The sequence below is a fragment of the Oncorhynchus keta genome, chromosome 13, assembly GCF_023373465.1.
Source record: "Oncorhynchus keta strain PuntledgeMale-10-30-2019 chromosome 13, Oket_V2, whole genome shotgun sequence".
NCBI lineage: Eukaryota > Metazoa > Chordata > Actinopteri > Salmoniformes > Salmonidae > Oncorhynchus > Oncorhynchus keta.
The window spans coordinates 4,609,632-4,628,206 of record NC_068433.1 but is presented as its reverse complement, the minus strand read 5'-3'; the positions used below and the strand labels follow the sequence as shown (position 1 = coordinate 4,628,206).

At 48.5% G+C, this 18,575-nt stretch overlaps 1 protein-coding gene across 3 annotated transcripts in view; it reads right to left on the bottom strand.

Moving 5' to 3' along the window:
- The window catches only part of LOC118381745 (protein phosphatase 1 regulatory subunit 14B-like), a 48,326-nt gene extending 29,905 nt beyond the window's left edge, over nt 1-18,421 (bottom strand). For all 3 annotated transcript variants that reach the window (XR_008062229.1, XR_008062230.1, XM_052459126.1), the window contains exon 1: nt 17,590-18,421. Coding sequence is in view for 1 of the 3 variants with exons in the window: in XM_052459126.1 (XP_052315086.1) it covers nt 17,590-17,793 (204 nt within the window). In the remaining 2 variants the exon portion in view is untranslated. The remainder of the gene's footprint in view (nt 1-17,589) is intronic.
- Nucleotides 18,422-18,575: the final 154 nt, after the last annotated feature.

The window sequence follows — 18,575 nt, the reverse complement described above, 5'->3', positions numbered from 1 at the left end:
TAAACCATCTACTAACTGATAGTGAGGGAGAGGGAGAGGGAGAGGAGTCCTCTGTCAGTTTAAACCATCTACTAACTGATAGTGATGGAGAGGGAGAGGGAGAGGAGTCCTCTGTCAGTTTAAACCATCTACTAACTGATAGTGAGGGAGAGGGAGAGGAGTCCTCTGTCAGTTTAAACCATCTACTAACTGATAGTGAGGGAGAGGGAGAGGAGTCCTCTGTCAGTTTAAACCATCTACTAACTGATAGTGATGGAGAGGGAGAGGAGTCCTCTGTCAGTTTAAACCATCTACTAACTGATAGTGATGGAGAGGGAGAGGAGTCCTCTGTCAGTTTAAACCATCTACTAACTGATAGTGATGGAGAGGGAGAGAGAGTCCTCTGTCAGTTTAAACCATCTACTAACTGATAGTGATGGAGAGGGAGAGGAGTCCTCTGTCAGTTTAAACCATCTACTAACTGATAGTGATGGAGAGGGAGAGGAGTCCTCTGTCAGTTTAAACCATCTACTAACTGATAGTGATGGGAGAGGGAGAGGAGAGGAGTCCTCTGTCAGTTTAAACCATCTACTAACTGATAGTGATGGAGAGGGAGAGGAGTCCTCTGTCAGTTTAAACCATCTACTAACTGATAGTGATGGAGAGGAGAGGAGTCCTCTGTCAGTTTAAACCATCTACTAACTGATAGTGATGGAGAGGGAGAGGAGTCCTCTGTCAGTTTAAACCATCTACTAACTGATAGTGATGGAGAGGGAGAGAGAGTCCTCTGTCAGTTTAAACCATCTACTAACTGATAGTGATGGAGAGGGGAGAGGAGTCCTCTGTCAGTTTAAACCATCTACTAACTGATAGTGATGGAGAGGGAGGGAGAGGAGTCCTCTGTCAGTTTAAACCATCTACTAACTGATAGTGAGGGAGAGGGAGAGGGAGAGGAGTCCTCTGTCAGTTTAAACCATCTACTAACTGATAGTGATGGAGAGGGAGAGGGAGAGTCCTCTGTCAGTTTAAACCATCTACTAACTGATAGTGATGGAGAGGGAGAGGGAGAGGAGTCCTCTGTCAGTTTAAACCATCTACTAACTGATAGTGATGGAGAGGGAGAGGGAGAGGAGTCCTCTGTCAGTTTAAACCATCTACTAACTGATAGTGAGGGAGAGGGAGAGGAGTCCTCTGTCAGTTTAAACCATCTACTAACTGATAGTGATGGAGAGGGAGAGGAGTCCTCTGTCAGTTTAAACCATCTACTAACTGATAGTGATGGAGAGGGAGAGGAGTCCTCTGTCAGTTTAAACCATCTACTAACTGATAGTGATGGAGAGGGAGAGGGAGAGGAGTCCTCTGTCAGTTTAAACCATCTACTAACTGATAGTGAGGGAGAGGGAGAGGAGTCCTCTGTCAGTTTAAACCATCTACTAACTGATAGTGATGGAGAGGGAGAGGAGTCCTCTGTCAGTTTAAACCATCTACTAACTGATAGTGATGGAGAGGGAGAGGGAGAGGAGTCCTCTGTCAGTTTAAACCATCTACTAACTGATAGTGATGGAGAGGGAGAGGAGTCCTCTGTCAGTTTAAACCATCTACTAACTGATAGTGATGGAGAGGGAGAGGGAGAGGAGTCCTCTGTCAGTTTAAACCATCTACTAACTAATAGTGATGGAGAGGGAGAGGAGTCCTCTGTCAGTTTAAACCATCTACTAACTGATAGTGATGGAGAGGGAGAGGGAGAGGAGTCCTCTGTCAGTTTAAACCATCTACTAACTGATAGTGATGGAGAGGGAGAGGGAGAGGAGTCCTCTGTCAGTTTAAACCATCTACTAACTGATAGTGATGGAGAGGGAGAGGAGTCCTCTGTCAGTTTAAACCATCTACTAACTGATAGTGATGGAGAGGGAGAGGAGTCCTCTGTCAGTTTAAACCATCTACTAACTGATAGTGATGGAGAGGGAGAGGGAGAGGAGTCCTCTGTCAGTTTAAACCATCTACTAACTGATAGTGATGGAGAGGGAGAGGAGTCCTCTGTTAGTTTAAACCATCTACTAACTGATAGTGATGGAGAGGGAGAGGAGTCCTCTGTCAGTTTAAACCATCTACTAACTGATAGTGATGGAGAGGGAGAGGAGTCCTCTGTCAGTTTAAACCATCTACTAACTGATAGTGATGGAGAGGGAGAGGGAGAGGAGTCCTCTGTCAGTTTAAACCATCTACTAACTGATAGTGATGGAGAGGGAGAGGGAGAGGAGTCCTCTGTCAGTTTAAACCATCTACTAACTGATAGTGATGGAGAGGGAGAGGAGTCCTCTGTCAGTTTAAACCATCTACTAACTGATAGTGATGGAGATGGAGAGGAGAGGAGTCCTCTGTCAGTTTAAACCATCTACTAACTGATAGTGATGGAGAGGGAGAGGAAGAGGAGTCCTCTGTCAGTTTAAACCATCTACTAACTGATAGTGATGGAGAGGGAGAGGAGTCCTCTGTCAGTTTAAACCATCTACTAACTGATAGTGATGGAGAGGGAGAGGGAGAGGAGTCCTCTGTCAGTTTAAACCATCTACTAACTGATAGTGATGGACCATTGTTTCGTGTGCAGAAAAGGAAAGGAGACAGAGACACAGAGAGAGAGACAGAAGAGAGTGGAGGAGGAGAGAGGAGAGGAGAGGAAGAGAGAGGGAGAGGAGGGAGGAGGGAGGGAGGGAGGGAGGGAGGGGGAGGGAGGGAGGGAGGGAGGGAGGGAGGGAGGGAGGGAGGGAGGGAGGGAGGGAGGGAGGGGGAGGACAAGTGGATCTTGACAAAACAAAAAGATCAATCAATGGCACTTTGACTTTGTGTGTGTGTGTGTGTGTGTGTGTCTGTGTGTGTGTGTCGTACTTTCCCTAGCCCTAACCAGACTTTGTGTCACAACTCAACACAAACATGACACACACACACACAGGCAGTGTGAGAGCGGACTGGCATAGCTGACATAGTTTCAGACCCGAAACACACAGAGAACAACGTGTCCTTAAACAACCTACTGTAACCTACTACTGCACACACACACACACACACACACACACACACACACACACACACACACACACACACACACACAGTGGTGGTAGTGGAAAAATACTGGGCTTGCTCTGGGCTGCCTCTCTCTGTATATCTTCCTCCCCCTGTATATCTTGCTCCCTCTCCGTCTCTCCCTGTATATCTTGCTCCCTCTCCGTCTCTCTCTGTATATCTTGCTCCCTCTCCGTCTCTCCCTGTATATCTTGCTCCCTCTCCGTCTCTCCCTGTATATCTTGCTCCCTCCCCGTCTCTCCCTGTATATCTTGCTCCCTCCCCGTCTCTCCCTGTATATCTTGCTCCCTCTGTATATCTTGCTCCCTCTCCATCTCTCTCTGTATATCTTGCTCCCTCCCCGTCTCTCCCTGTATATCTTGCTCCCTCCCCGTCTCTCCCTGTATATCTTGCTCCCTCCCCGTCTCTCCCTGTATATCTTGCTCCCTCCCCGTCTCTCTCTGTATATCTTGCTCCCTCCCCGTCTCTCCCTGTATATCTTGCTCCCTCCCCGTCTCTCCCTGTATATCTTGCTCCCTCTCCGTCTCTCCCTGTATATCTTGCTCCCTCCCCGTCTCTCCCTGTATATCTTGCTCCCTCCCCGTCTCTCCCTGTATATCTTGCTCCCTCCCCGTCTCTCCCTGTATATCTTGCTCCCTCCCCGTCTCTCCCTGTATATCTTGCTCCCTCCCCGTCTCTCCCTGTATATCTTGCTCCCTCTCCATCTCTCTCTGTATATCTTGCTCCCTCCCCGTCTCTCCCTGTATATCTTGCTCCCTCCCCGTCTCTCCCTGTATATCTTGCTCCCCCTGTATATCTTGCTCCCTCTCCGTCTCTCTCTGTATATCTTGCTCCCTCCCCGTCTCTCCCTGTATATCTTGCTCCCTCTCCGTCTCTCCCTGTATATCTTGCTCCCTCTCCGTCTCTCCCTGTATATCTTGCTCCCTCTCCGTCTCTCTCTGTATATCTTGCTCCCTCCCCGTCTCTCCCTGTATATCTTGCTCCCTCCCCGTCTCTCCCTGTATATCTTGCTCCCTCCCCGTCTCTCCCTGTATATCTTGCTCCCTCCCCGTCTCTCTCTGTATATCTTGCTCCCTCCCCGTCTCTCCTGTATATCTTGCTCCCTCCCCGTCTCTCCCTGTATATCTTGCTCCCTCCCCCGTCTCTCTCCCTGTATATCTTGCTCCCTCCCCCTCTCCCTGTATATCTTGCTCCCTCCCCGTCTCTCTCTGTATATCTTGCTCCCTCCCCGTCTCTCCCTGTATATCTTGCTCCCTCCCCCGTCTCTCTCTGTATATCTCCCCTGTATATCTTGCTCCCTCCCCGTCTCTCTCTGTATATCTTGCTCCCCCTGTATATCTTGCTCCCTCCAAGTCTCTCCCTGTATATCTTGCTCCCTCCCCGTCTCTCTCTGTATATCTTGCTCCCTCCCCGTCTCTCTCTGTATATCTTGCTCCCCCTGTATATCTTGCTCCCTCTCCGTCTCTCTCTGTATATCTTGCTCCCTCTCCGTCTCTCCCTGTATATCTTGCTCCCTCCCCGTCTCTCTCTGTATATCTTGCTCCCTCTCCATCTCTCCCTGTATATCTTGCTCCCTCCCCGTCTCTCCCTGTATATCTTGCTCCCTCTCCGTCTCTCTCTGTATATCTTGCTCCCTCTGTCTCTCCCTGTATATCTTGCTCCCTCTGTCTCTCCCTGTATATCTTGCTCCCTCCCCGTCTCTCCCTGTATATCTTGCTCCCTCTCCGTCTCTCCCTGTATATCTTGCTCCCCTCCCCGTCTCTCCCTGTATATCTTGCTCCCTCTCCGTCTCTCCCTGTATATCTTGCTCCCTCTCCGTCTCTCCCTGTATATCTTGCTCCCTCCCCGTCTCTCCCTGTATATCTTGCTCCCTCTCCGTCTCTCCCTGTATATCTTGCTCCCTCCCCGTCTCTCCCTGTATATCTTGCTCCCTCTCCGTCTCTCCCTGTATATCTTGCTCCCTCTCCGTCTCCCCCTGTATATCTTGCTCCCTCCCCGTCTCTCCCTGTATATCTTGCTCCCTCTCCGTCTCTCCCTGTATATCTTGCTCCCTCTCCGTCTCCCCCTGTATATCTTGCTCCCTCTCCGTCTCTCTCTGTATATCTTGCTCCCTCCCCGTCTCTCCCTGTATATCTTGCTCCCTCCCCGTCTCTCCCTGTATATCTTGCTCCCTCTGTCTCTCCCTGTATATCTTGCTCCCTCTCCATCTCTCTCTGTATATCTTGCTCCCTCTCCGTCTCTCTCTGTATATCTTGCTCCCTCCCCGTCTCTCCCTGTATATCTTGCTCCCTCCCCGTCTCTCCCTGTATATCTTGCTCCCTCTCCGTCTCTCTCTGTATATCTTGCTCCCTCCCCGTCTCTCCCTGTATATCTTGCTCCCTCCCCGTCTCTCCCTGTATATCTTGCTCCCTCTGTCTCTCCCTGTATATCTTGCTCCCTCTCCATCTCTCTCTGTATATCTTGCTCCCTCCCCGTCTCTCCCTGTATATCTTGCTCCCTCTCCGTCTCCCCCTGTATATCTTGCTCCCTCTCCGTCTCTCTCTGTATATCTTGCTCCCTCCCCGTCTCTCCCTGTATATCTTGCTCCCTCCCCGTCTCTCCCTGTATATCTTGCTCCCTCTGTCTCTCCCTGTATATCTTGCTCCCTCTCCATCTCTCTCTGTATATCTTGCTCCCTCTCCGTCTCTCTCTGTATATCTTGCTCCCTCCCCGTCTCTCCCTGTATATCTTGCTCCCTCCCCGTCTCTCTCTGTATATCTTGCTCCCTCCCCGTCTCTCCCTGTATATCTTGCTCCCTCTGTCTCTCCCTGTATATCTTGCTCCCTCTCCATCTCTCTCTGTATATCTTGCTCCCTCTCCGTCTCTCTCTGTATATCTTGCTCCCTCCCCGTCTCTCCCTGTATATCTTGCTCCCTCCCCGTCTCTCTCTGTATATCTTGCTCCCTCCCCGTCTCTCCCTGTATATCTTGCTCCCTCTGTCTCTCCCTGTATATCTTGCTCCCTCTCAGTCTCTCTCTGTATATCTTGCTCCGTCTCCGTCTCTCTCTGTATATCTTGCTCCCTCTCCGTCTCTCTCTGTATATCTTGCTCCGTCTCCGTCTCTCTCTGTATATCTTGCTCCGTCTCCGTCTCTCTCTGTATATCTTGCTCCCTCTCCGTCTCTCTCTGTATATCTTGCTCCCTCTGTCTCTCCCTGTATATCTTGCTCCCTCTCCGTCTCTCTCTGTATATCTTGCTCCCTCTGTCTCTCCCTGTATATCTTGCTCCCTCTCCGTCTCTCTCTGTATATCTTCCTCCCCCTGTATATCTTGCTCCCTCTCCGTCTCTCTCTGTACATCTTGCTCCCCCTGTATATCTTGCTCCCTCTCCGTCTCTCCCTGTATATCTCGCTCCCTCCCCGTCTCTCTCTGTATATCTTGCTCCCTCTCCGTCTCTCTCTGTATATCTTGCTCCGTCTCCGTCTCTCTCTGTATATCTTGCTCCCTCTCCGTCTCTCTCTGTATATCTTGCTCCCTCTGTCTCTCCCTATGCATTAATCCAGCCTCCTTCACTCCCGTTTCCTTTGTTTGACTCGTCTTCTCTCCCTTCTGGTGGTACAGACAGACGGCAGCACGGCTGGCCAAAACATCACTCCGGGTGGGAGAGAGGAAGGGGGGAGGGAGGGAGGGAGGAGAAGGAGAGAGAGAGAGAGAGAGAATAGAAAAAGAGAGGGGGAGGGGGGTATGTAATGAGACATAGTGGGGGTCAAGGTGTATCAGTCGACACCTGCTGCCTTCCATCACACACACCGACACACACACACACAACTGCTTATCGGGAATGTGCAGATACTAGAATAAAATACGCAGCTGAGAGTCTGTTTCCCCCAAGCTAAACCTGCTAACCCCACTGGGAAGAGAGAGAACATGAGACAGAGAAAATGGGAGTGGAGGAGAGAACGAGAGGGAGAGAAAACGAGACAGAGAGAGGGAGAGGGAGAGAGAAAACGAGACAGAGAAAATGAGAGTGGAGGAGAGAGGGAGAGATAAAACGAGACAGAAAACGAGAGAACGAGAGGGAGGAGAGAACGAGAGGGAGAGAGAGAACGAGAGGGAGGAGAGAACGAGAGGGAGAGAGAGAACGAGAGGGAGGAGAGAACGAGAGGGAGGAGAGAACGAGAGGGAGAGAGAGAACGAGAGGGAGAGAGAGAACGAGAGGGAGAACGAGAGGGAGGAGAGAACAAGAGGGAGAGAGAGAACGAGAGGGAGGAGAGAACGAGAGGGAGGAGAGAACGCGAGGGAGGAGAGAACGAGAGGGAGAGAGAGAACGAGAGGGAGGAGAGAACGAGAGGGAGAGAGAGAACGAGAGGGAGGAGAGAACGAGAGGGAGGAGAGAACGAGAGGGAGGAGAGAACGGTCGGGAGGAGAGAACGGTCGGGAGAGAGAGAACGAGAGGGAGGAGAGAACGAGAGAACGAGAGGGAGGAGAGAACGAGAGAACGAGAGGGAGGAGAGAACGAGAGAGAGAACAGAGAGAGGGAGAGAGAGAACGAGAGGGAGGAGAGAACGAGAGGGAGGAGAGAGGGAGAGGGAGAGAGAGAACGAGAGGGAGGAGAGAACGAGAGGGAGGAGAGAACGAGAGAACGAGAGGGAGAGAGAGAAAACAGGATGATGAATGTTGAGCAACAAAATCAGGAAATGACACGTAGCAGCTCAGGCTTCTTTTTCCATCTGACCTTTAACCTCTTTTCATTTCAGTCCTTTTAATTCTTTCTTTTCATTTCAGTCCTTTGGCAAAATCCAGAAATGATCATATTTGACAAACACACCATTGAAGGGTTAACATTTTTAGGAAGGTTTAAACCTGTTTAACCATGTGACCATGAGAGAGTGAATTCCTATCGGACCTTGTAGTCATAGCAGATAATATTCTAATTTTTGGTGATTTTAATATTCACATGGAAAAGTCCACAGACCCACTCCAAAAGGCTTTCGGAGCCATCATCGACTCAGTGGGATTTGTCCAACATGTCTCTGGACCTACTCACTGTCACAGTCATACTCTGGACCTTGTTTTGTCCCATGGAATAAATGTTGTGGATCTTAATGTTTTTCCTAATGATCCTGGACTATCGGACCACCATTTTATTACGTTTGCAATTGCAACAAATAATCTGCTCAGACCCCAACCAAGGAACATCAAAAAGTTGTGCTATAAATTCTCAGACAACCCAAAGATTCCTTGATGCCCTTCCAGACTCCCACTGCCAACCCAAGGATGTCAGAGGACAAAAATCAGTTAACCACCTAACTGAGGAACTAAATTTAACCCTAGATGTAGTTGCACCCCTAAAAACATTTGTCACAAGAAACTAGATCCCTGGTATACAGAAAATACCCGAGCTCTGAAATGGCGCCACACCAAACTGGAAGTCTTCCGACTAGCTTGGAAAGCAAATTACAGACTCCTCTTTAAATCTGCGTATTCCTCCAAAGCTCAGTTGTCCTGAGTCTGCACAACTCTGCCAGGACCTAGGATCAAGAGAGACGCTCAAGTGTTTTAGTACTATATCTCTTGACACAATGATGAAAATAATCATGGCCTCTAAACCTTCAAGCTGCATACTGGACCCTATTCCACCTAAACTACTGAAAGAGCTGCTTCCTGTGCTTGGCCCTCCTATGTTGAACATAATAAACGGCTCTCTATCCACCGGATGTGTACCAAACTCACTAAAAGTGGCAGTAATAAAGCCTCTCTTGAAAAATGCAAACCTTGACACAGAAAATATAAAAAACTATCGGCCTATATCGAATCTTCCATTCCTCTCAAACATTTTAGAAAAAACGCTGTTGCGTGGCAACAAATAATGTATATGAAAAGCTTCGGTCGAAATGTTTGCTAAAGATATAAAAAAAAAAACTGAAATATTACATTTACATCAGTATTCAGACCTTTTACTCAGTACTTTGTTGAAGCACCTTTGTCAGCGACTACAGCCTCCAGTCTTCTTGGGTTTGACGCTACAAGCTTGGCACACCTGTATTTGGGGAGTTTCTCCCATTCTTCTCTGCAGATCCTCTCAATCTCTGTCAGGTTGGATGGGGAGCCTCGCTGCGCAGATATTTCCAGGTCTCTGAAGAGATGTTCGATCGGGCTCAAGTCCGGGCTCTGGCTGGGCCACTCAAGGACATTCAGAGACTTGTACCGAAGCCACTCCTGCGTTGTCTTCAAATCAAATCTTAATTTGTCACATGCGCCGAACACAACAAGTGTAGACTTCACAGTGAAATGCTTTACTTACAAGCCCTTAACCAACAGTGCAGTTCAAGAAGAAGAAAATATTTACCAAGTAGATTAAAATAAAAAGTAACACAATAAGAATAACAATAACGAGGCTACATACAGGGGGCACTGGTACCGAGTCAGTGTTTAGGGGTACAGGCTAGTTGAGGTTATCTGTACATACACAGTTGAAGTCTGAAGTTTACAAACACTTAGGTTGGAGTCATTAAAACTCTGTTTTCAACCACCGGGAACTGGTATTGAGTCAATGTGGAGGCTATATACAGGGTATTACTGTACAGAGTCAATGTGGAGGCTATATACAGGGTATTACGGTAAAGAGTCAATGTGGAGGCGATATACAGGGGGTACCGGTACAGAGTCAATGTGGAGGCTATATACAGGATATTACGGTACGGAGTCAATGTGGAGGCGATATACAGGGTATTACGGTAAAGAGTCAATGTGGAGGCGATATACAGGGTATTACGGTAAAGAGTCAATGTGGAGGCGATATACAGGGTATTACGGTAAAGAGTCAATGTGGAGGCTATATACAGGGGGTACCGGTACAGAGTCAATGTGGAGGCTATATACAGGGGGTACCAGTACAGAGTCAATGTGGAGACTATATACAGGGGGTACCGGTACAGAGTCAATGTGGAGGCTATATACAGGGTGTTACGGTACAGAGTCAATGTGGAGGCTATATACAGGGGGTACCAGTACAGAGTCAATGTGGAGACTATATACAGGGGGTACCGGTACAGAGTCAATGTGGAGGCTATATACAGGGGGTACCAGTACAGAGTCAATGTGGAGACTATATACAGGGGGTACCGGTACAGAGTCAATGTGGAGGCTATATACAGGGTGTTACGGTACAGAGTCAATGTGGAGGCGATATACAGGGTATTACGGTAAAGAGTCAATGTGGAGGCGATATACAGGGTATTACGGTAAAGAGTCAATGTGGAGGCGATATACAGGGTATTACGGTAAAGAGTCAATGTGGAGGCTATATACAGGGGGTACTGGTACAGAGTCAATGTGGAGGCTATATACAGGGGGTACCAGTACAGAGTCAATGTGGAGGCTATATACAGGGGGTACCAGCACAGAGTCAATGTGGAGGCTATATACAGGGGGCACCGGTACAGAGTCAATGTGGAGGCTATATACAGGGGGCACCAGTACAGAGTCAATGTGGAGGCTATATACAGGGGGTACAAAAATGTAACGGTGCATCACTAGTGCTCAGCATATGTGGGAACTCGTACAAGACTGTTAGAAAAAGCATTCCAGGTGAAGCTGGTTGAGAGAATGCCAAGCTGTGTAGGAAATCGTAAAAATAAAGAAAATATCCTTGGTGTAGGTGTGTCCAAACTTTTGACTGGTATAATAATATTAATATATATACATATATACACACACACACCCTCATTCGTTCTCTCTAGGTGTCTATAGAACACAACTCCAGCTGTTGACACACCTAAACTGGTAGAGGCCTTTAACCAGTCTATACAGGCACACAATATTACCATGAACCAAACCTCATGAAACATGAAATCAAACACACACACACGCAAGCATGTGAAGGACAGGTGTGTGTGTGTGTGTGTGTGTGTGGGGGGTAACATGGGTAACATGAATCAACAGCTGAGGTTTGATTCATTTTTTTTACTGGTCCCACGTGAGAATTGAACCCACAACCCTGGAGTTGCTGAATTCAACTGAACCACACGGGACCCACATTTGGATAAAAGCATCTCCCCCCTCTCTCTCTCTCCGTCTCTCTCTCTGTCGGTCTCTCTCTCTGTCGGTCTCTCTCTCTGTCTCTCTCTCTCTGTCTCTCTCTCTCTCTCTCTCTGTCTCTCTCTCTGTCTCTCTCTCTGTCTCTCTCTCTGTCTCGCTTTCTGTCTCTCTCTATCTCTCTCTCTCTGTCTCTCTCTCCCTCTTTCTCTGTCTCTGTCTCTCTCTTTCTCTTTCTGTCTCTCTGTCTCCCTCTCTCTCTGTCGCTTTCTGTCTCTCTCTCTCTGTCTCTCTCTGTCCTCTGTCTCTCTCTGTCTGTCTATGTCTCTCTCTCTGTCTCTCATCCCTCTATTTCCACTCAGTTTCATAATCAAACCACCTGATGCCCCAAGGCTTCCTTACATCTGCCTCTCCTACCTTTCTCACACACACACACACACACACACACACACACACACACACACACACACACACACACACACACACACACACACACACACACACACACACACACACACACACACACACACACACACACACACACAGTTAGTGCTGAGTCATTCTAACAGAGACAGGAAGTGTGTGAGTTCACATGTTACATTCCTGGGTCACAGGGCATCGTATACTGCTACACCGGGGTCATTCATTCCTGAGGCGTTACATCTTTGTTTTGGTCACAGACACCAGTGTCCAGAGTGTTCATTTGTGAGTGACATCATGAAGTCTAAAACAGAGGTTTAAGAGGTATGTTAAGTGTGTGTGCGTGTGAGACCACAGCAACTTCGCTCTTTTCCCCTCTTCTGTTTCCAAATTTTCCTCCCTTCGTTTATGTTTTACTGCCTTACTTATTTCTGGCCAAACCTCCACCTCTCCTCTCTCCACCCCCCTCTCCCCTCCAGCTGGTCGACTCTCTCTCTCTCTCTCTCTCTCTCTCTCTCTCTCTCTCTCTCTCTCTCTCTCTCTCTCCAGCTGGTCTATTGTCTCCCTCTCTCGCTCTCTCTCCATCCAGCTGGTCTACTGTATCTCTGTCTCTCCATCCAGCTGGTCTACTGTCTCCCTCTCTCTCTCCATCCAGCTGGTCTACTCTCTCTCTCTCCACCCAGCTGGTCTACTGTCTCCCTCTCTCGCTCTCTCTCCATCCAGCTGGTCTACTGTCTCCCTCTCTCTCTCTCCATCCAGCTGGTCTACTGTCTCTCTCTCTATCTCTCTCCATCCAGCTGGTCTACCGTCTCTCTCTCCACCCAGCTGGTCTACTGTCTCCCTCTCTCGCTCTCTCTCCATCCAGCTGGTCTACTGTCTCTCTGTCTCTCTCCATCCAGCTGGTCTACTGTCTCCCTCTCTCTCTCCATCCAGCTGGTCTACTCTCTCTCTCTCTCTCTCTCTCTCAGCTGGTCTACTGTCTCTCTGCATCCAGCTGGTCTAATGTCTCTCTCTCTCTCTCTCTCTCTCTCTCTCTCTCCATCCAGCTGGTCTACTGTCTCCCTCTCTCGCTCTCTCTCCATCCAGCTGGTCTACTGTCTCTCTGTCTCTCTCCATCCAGCTGGTCTACTGTCTCCCTCTCTCTCTCCATCCAGATGGTCTACTGTCTCTCTCTCTCGCTCTCTCTCCATCCAGCTGGTCTACCGTCTCTCTCTCCATCCAGCTGGTCTACTGTCTCTCTCTCTCTCCCACCCAGCTGGTCTACTGTCTCCCTCTCTCGCTCTCTCTCCATCCAGCTGGTCTACTGTCTCTCTCCATCCAGCTGGTCTACTGTCTCCCTCTCTCTCTCTCTCTCTCCATCCAGCTGGTCTACTGTCTCTCTCTCTCTCCATCCAGCTGGTCTACCGTCTCTCTCTCTCCCTCTCTCTCTCTCCATCCAGCTGGTCTACCGTCTGTCTCTCTCCATCCAGCTGGTCTACTGTCTCTCTCTCTCTCTCTCTCTCTCTCTCTCCAGCTGGTCTATTGTCTCCCTCTCTCGCTCTCTCTCCATCCAGCTGGTCTACTGTATCTCTGTCTCTCCATCCAGCTGGTCTACTGTCTCTCTCTATCTCTCTCCATCCAGCTGGTCTACCGTCTCTCTCTCCACCCAGCTGGTCTACTGTCTCCCTCTCTCGCTCTCTCTCCATCCAGCTGGTCTACTGTCTCCCTCTCTCTCTCTCCATCCAGCTGGTCTACTGTCTCTCTCTCTATCTCTCTCCATCCAGCTGGTCTACCGTCTCTCTCTCCACCCAGCTGGTCTACTGTCTCCCTCTCTCGCTCTCTCTCCATCCAGCTGGTCTACTGTCTCTCTGTCTCTCTCCATCCAGCTGGTCTACTGTCTCCCTCTCTCTCTCCATCCAGCTGGTCTACTCTCTCTCTCTCTCTCTCTCTCAGCTGGTCTGCTTGTCTCTCTGCATCCAGCTGGTCTAATGTCTCTCTCTCTCTCTCTCTCTCTCTCTCTCTCTCTCTCTCTCCATCCAGCTGGTCTACTGTCTCCCTCTCTCGCTCTCTCTCCATCCAGCTGGTCTACTGTCTCTCTGTCTCTCTCCATCCAGCTGGTCTACTGTCTCCCTCTCTCTCTCCATCCAGATGGTCTACTGTCTCTCTCTCTCGCTCTCTCTCCATCCAGCTGGTCTACCGTCTCTCTCTCCATCCAGCTGGTCTACTGTCTCTCTCTCTCTCTCCACCCAGCTGGTCTACTGTCTCCCTCTCTCGCTCTCTCTCCATCCAGCTGGTCTACTGTCTCTCTCCATCCAGCTGGTCTACTGTCTCCCTCTCTCTCTCTCTCTCCATCCAGCTGGTCTACTGTCTCTCTCTCTCTCTCCATCCAGCTGGTCTACCGTCTCTCTCTCTCCCTCTCTCTCTCTCCATCCAGCTGGTCTACCGTCTGTCTCTCTCCATCCAGCTGGTCTACTGTCTCTCTCTCTCTCTCTCTCTCTCTCTCTCTCTCTCTCTCTCTCTCTCTATCCAGCTGGTCTACTGTCTGTCTCTCTCCATCCAGCTGGTCTACTGTCTCTCTCTCTCTCTCTCTCTCCATCCAGCTGGTCTACTGTCTCTCTCTCTCTCTCTCCATCCAGCTGGTCTACTGTCTGTCTCTCTCCATCCAGCTGGTCTACTGTCTGTCTCTCTCCATCCAGCTGGTCTACTGTCTCTCTCTCTCTCTCTCTCCATCCAGCTGGTCTACCGTCTCTCTCTCTCTCTCTCTCCATCCAGCTGGTCTACTGTCTCTCTCTCTCCATCCAGCTGGTCTACTGTCTGTCTCTCTCTCCATCCACCCGGTCTACTGTCTGTCTGTCTGTCTGTCTCTCTCCATCCAGCTGGTCTACTGTCTCACTCTCTCTCTCTCCATCCAGCAGGTCTACTGTCTGTCTGTCTGTCTCTCCATCCAGCCGGTCTTAGTACTACTGTGTTTTTGTGGAAGCATGTCTGTATTCAGGCAATAGATCCACAGGTAACTCCCTCCCTCCCTCCTTCCCTTCCTCTCTTTCTCTGAATGGTAGCTGTAAATCCCTGCTAGGAATAGAATGTGGGTCATTGCCAGCTCAGAATCACCCCCCCACCTACACACACAGCTCAGAACCCAACTGTAGCTGTAAACTAAAGCACCCCAGTTTTCATGTGTCTGATGCAACATAATGGGTTTATGCCTCGTCATCGACTGATTGATTACTGGAGATGACTGATTCATTTTAACACATCTTCCATTGATTAGAAAGCTTCCCTTCCCTCTACAAATCAAATCAAACTTTATTATTCACATGCGCCGAATACAACAAGTGTAGACCTTACCGTGAAATGCTGAATACAACAAGTGTAGACCTTACCGTGAAATGCTGAATACAACAAGTGTAGACCTTACCGTGAAATGCTGAATACAACAAGTGTAGACCTTACCGTGAAATGCTGAATACAACAAGTGTAGACCTTACCGTGAAATGCTGAATACAACAAGTGTCGACCTTACCGTGAAATGCTGAATACAACAAGTGTAGACCTTACCGTGAAATGCTGAATACAACAAGTGTAGACCTTACCGTGAAATGCTGAATACAACAAGTGTAGACCTTACCGTGAAATGCTGAATACAACAAGTGTCGACCTTACCGTGAAATGCTGAATACAACAAGTGTAGACCTTACCGTGAAAGTTAAAAAAAATTGATTTAAAAAAAGTAACACAATAAAATAAGAATAACGAGGCTATATACAGGATGTACCGATACAGAGTCAGTGTGCGGGGGTACAGGTTAGAGGTCATTTGTAGGTAGAGGTGAAGTGACTATGCATAGATAATAAACATGGAGTAGCAGCACAAAACAAATGGAGGAGAGGGTCAATGTAAATTGTCCAGTGGATGGGATATATATGAGTGATTTGACTATAGTATATTATTTAGGCTAATGGGATATATAGTTGTTGAGTTAGGCTACAGGTTAGAGGCTACAGGCTACGGGCTACAGGTTAGAGGCTACAGGTTAGAGGCTACGGGCTACAGGTTAGAGGCTACAGGTTATGGGCTATAGGTTAGAGGCTACAGGTTACGGGCTACAGGTTAGAGACTACAGGTTACGGGCTACAGGTTACGGGCTACAGGTTAGAGACTACAGGTTACGGGCTACAGGTTAGAGGCTACAGGTTACGGGCTACAGGTTAGAGGCTACAGGTTACGGGCTACAGGTTAGAGGCTACAGGTTAGAGGCTACAGGTTACGGGCTACAGGTTAGAGGCTACAGGTTACGGGCTACAGGTTAGAGGCTACAGGTTAGAGGCTACAGGTTACGGGCTACAGGTTAGAGGCTACAGGTTACGGGCTACAGGTTAGAGGCTACAGGTTACGGGCTATAGGTTAGAGGCTACGGGTTACGGGCTACAGGTTAGAGGCTACAGGTTACGGGCTACAGGTTAGAGGCTACAGGTTAGAGGCTACAGGTTAGAGGCTACAGGTTACGGGCTACAGGTTACGGGCTACAGGTTAGAGGCTACAGGTTAGAGGCTACAGGTTACGGGCTACAGGTTAGAGGCTACAGGTTACGGGATACAGGTTAGAGGCTAGAGGTTACGGGCTACAGGTTAGAGGCTACAGGTTACGGGCTACAGGTTACGGGCTACAGGTTAGAGGCTACAGGTTACGGGCTACAGGTTAGAGGCTACAGGTTAGAGGCTACAGGTTACGGGCTACAGGTTAGAGGCTACAGGTTAGAGGCTACAGGTTACGGGCTACAGGTTAGAGACTACAGGTTACGGGCTACAGGTTAGAGGCTACAGGTTACGGGCTACAGGTTAGAGGCTACAGGCTACGGGCTACAGGTTAGAGGCTACAGGTTACGGGCTACAGGTTAGAGACTACAGGTTAGAGGCTACAGGCTACAAGCTACATGTTACAGGCTACATGTTAGAGGCTACAGGCTACAGACTACAGGCTACAGGCTACAGACTACAGGCTAGAGGCTACAGGTTACGGGCTACAGGTTAGAGACTACAGGTTACGGACTACAGGTTAGAGGCTACAGGTTACGGGCTACAGGTTAGAGACTACAGGTTACGGGCTACAGGTTAGAGGCTACAGGTTACGGGCTACAGGTTAGAGGCTACGGGCTACAGGTTAGAGGCTACAGGTTACGGGCTACAGGTTAGAGACTACAGGTTAGAGGCTACAGGCTACAAGCTACATGTTACAGGCTACAGGCTACAGGCTACAGGTTAGAGGCTACAGGCTACAGGTTAGAGGCTACAGGTTAGAGGCTACAGGTTACAGGCTACAGGTTACAGGCTACAGGTTAGAGGCTACAGACTACAGGTTACAGGCTACATGTTAGAGGTTACAGGCTACAGGTTAGAGGCTACAGGTTAGAGGTTAGAGGCTACAGGTTACAGGTTACAGGTTACAGGCTACAGGTTACAGGCTACAGGTTACAGGTTACAGGCTACAGGTTAGAGGCTACGGGTTAGAGGTTAGTGGCTACAGGTTACAGGCTACAGGCTACAGACTACAGGTTACAGGTTACAGGCTACATGTTAGAGGTTACAGGCTACAGGTTAGAGGCTACAGGTTAGAGGTTAGAGGCTACAGGTTACAGGTTACAGGCTACAGGTTAGAGGTTACAGGCTACAGGTTACAGGCTACAGGTTAGAGGCTACGGGTTAGAGGTTAGAGGCTACGGGTTAGAGGTTAGAGGCTACAGGTTACAGGCTACAGGTTAGAGGCTACAGGTTACAGGCTACAGGTTACAGGCCTAATAGAAAGGTCATGTCATGCTATGATGACACTGTGATGTTTAGTCTTAATCTATTCCTGATTACAGCCACGTTGTTCAACTTTCACATGAAATACCAGATAAACTGATTATTAGACCTGGGGAGAATCTGGGGGGAATCGATAGATTCAATTAGTTCATTACAGTAGCCTTCATGACCTCAAATTGTCACCCTATTCAATAGGACACTCCTTTTAATCATAGCCCCTATTACACCAAGTCAAAAGTAGTGCACTATATAGGGTGGGTAGCATTTGCGACATTCAACCTAATCGTTGTGTTATTTATTTATCGGTATCTCACCTCACAGTCGTAAAGATCCGTTAGCTGATCGATTATCCATTCCTCCAGATTCAGTCTCTTTCTCAATTCTTTTCGGTCATATTTCACGGTTACTCGCCCTTGCTTCCGAACAGGGGTCTCCGGTTCTTCGGTGGAACCGGCAGCCGCCGTCTGGAAATATACCCGGGGTTGAGGACTCGTCTCTGGGCTGGTAACCGCAGCCATGGTCTGTCGGCTGAAGAAGATCCTGGAAGTCCTGTTGGCTGAGCGAATTTATTCGCGTTGATTTTGTATTGTTCGGCGTGTTCGTTAACGCGGTTCTACAGGAGCAGATAGAAAATGTACCGAGTCAAGTCTCTGTTACGCTATTGTTCCTTTCTTTGCAAAAGAGCATGGCATTAGGTTCACTTCGTGGTTTCCAAATCAAAATCACCATCAAAAATAGACTATAAAATGGTCTTATTTCCACTGTGACAATTCGTCGTATAAAAATACAGCTAAGAGTGTCCTGTTCAGTACAAAGAGAAAATATTCCATGCGGTTCTCCCGTCTGTGTCCTCGTGGTGTTGTAAAAACGTCTGAAAAAGCGGTTGACTTGTCCGTTTTCTACTGATAACTTCACGTTACGTAGACAAAATAAACGATAGTCCTGATTTATTTACTATTTCCTCCTCTCTTCTTTCTCGTCTTTTCTTTGGCCCTTTCCGCGTTCTCTCTCTTTATTCCTTCAGTGCCTCCCTCTCTCCAAACGCAACTCCTCTAGTGATTCTCTCTCTCTCTGCAGTGCTCATCTCTCTCTCTCTATATATATATATATATTTCTCTCTCTCTATTCCTTCAGTGCCTCCCTCTCTCCAAACGCAACTGTGATTCTCTCTCTCTCTCTGCAGTGCTCATCTCTCTCTATATATATATATATATATTTCTCTCTCTCTTTCCGTCTGCCACATATTTTAACACGTTCATTCACTGCTAAAGACACCATAGCCCCACTACTAACCACAGCG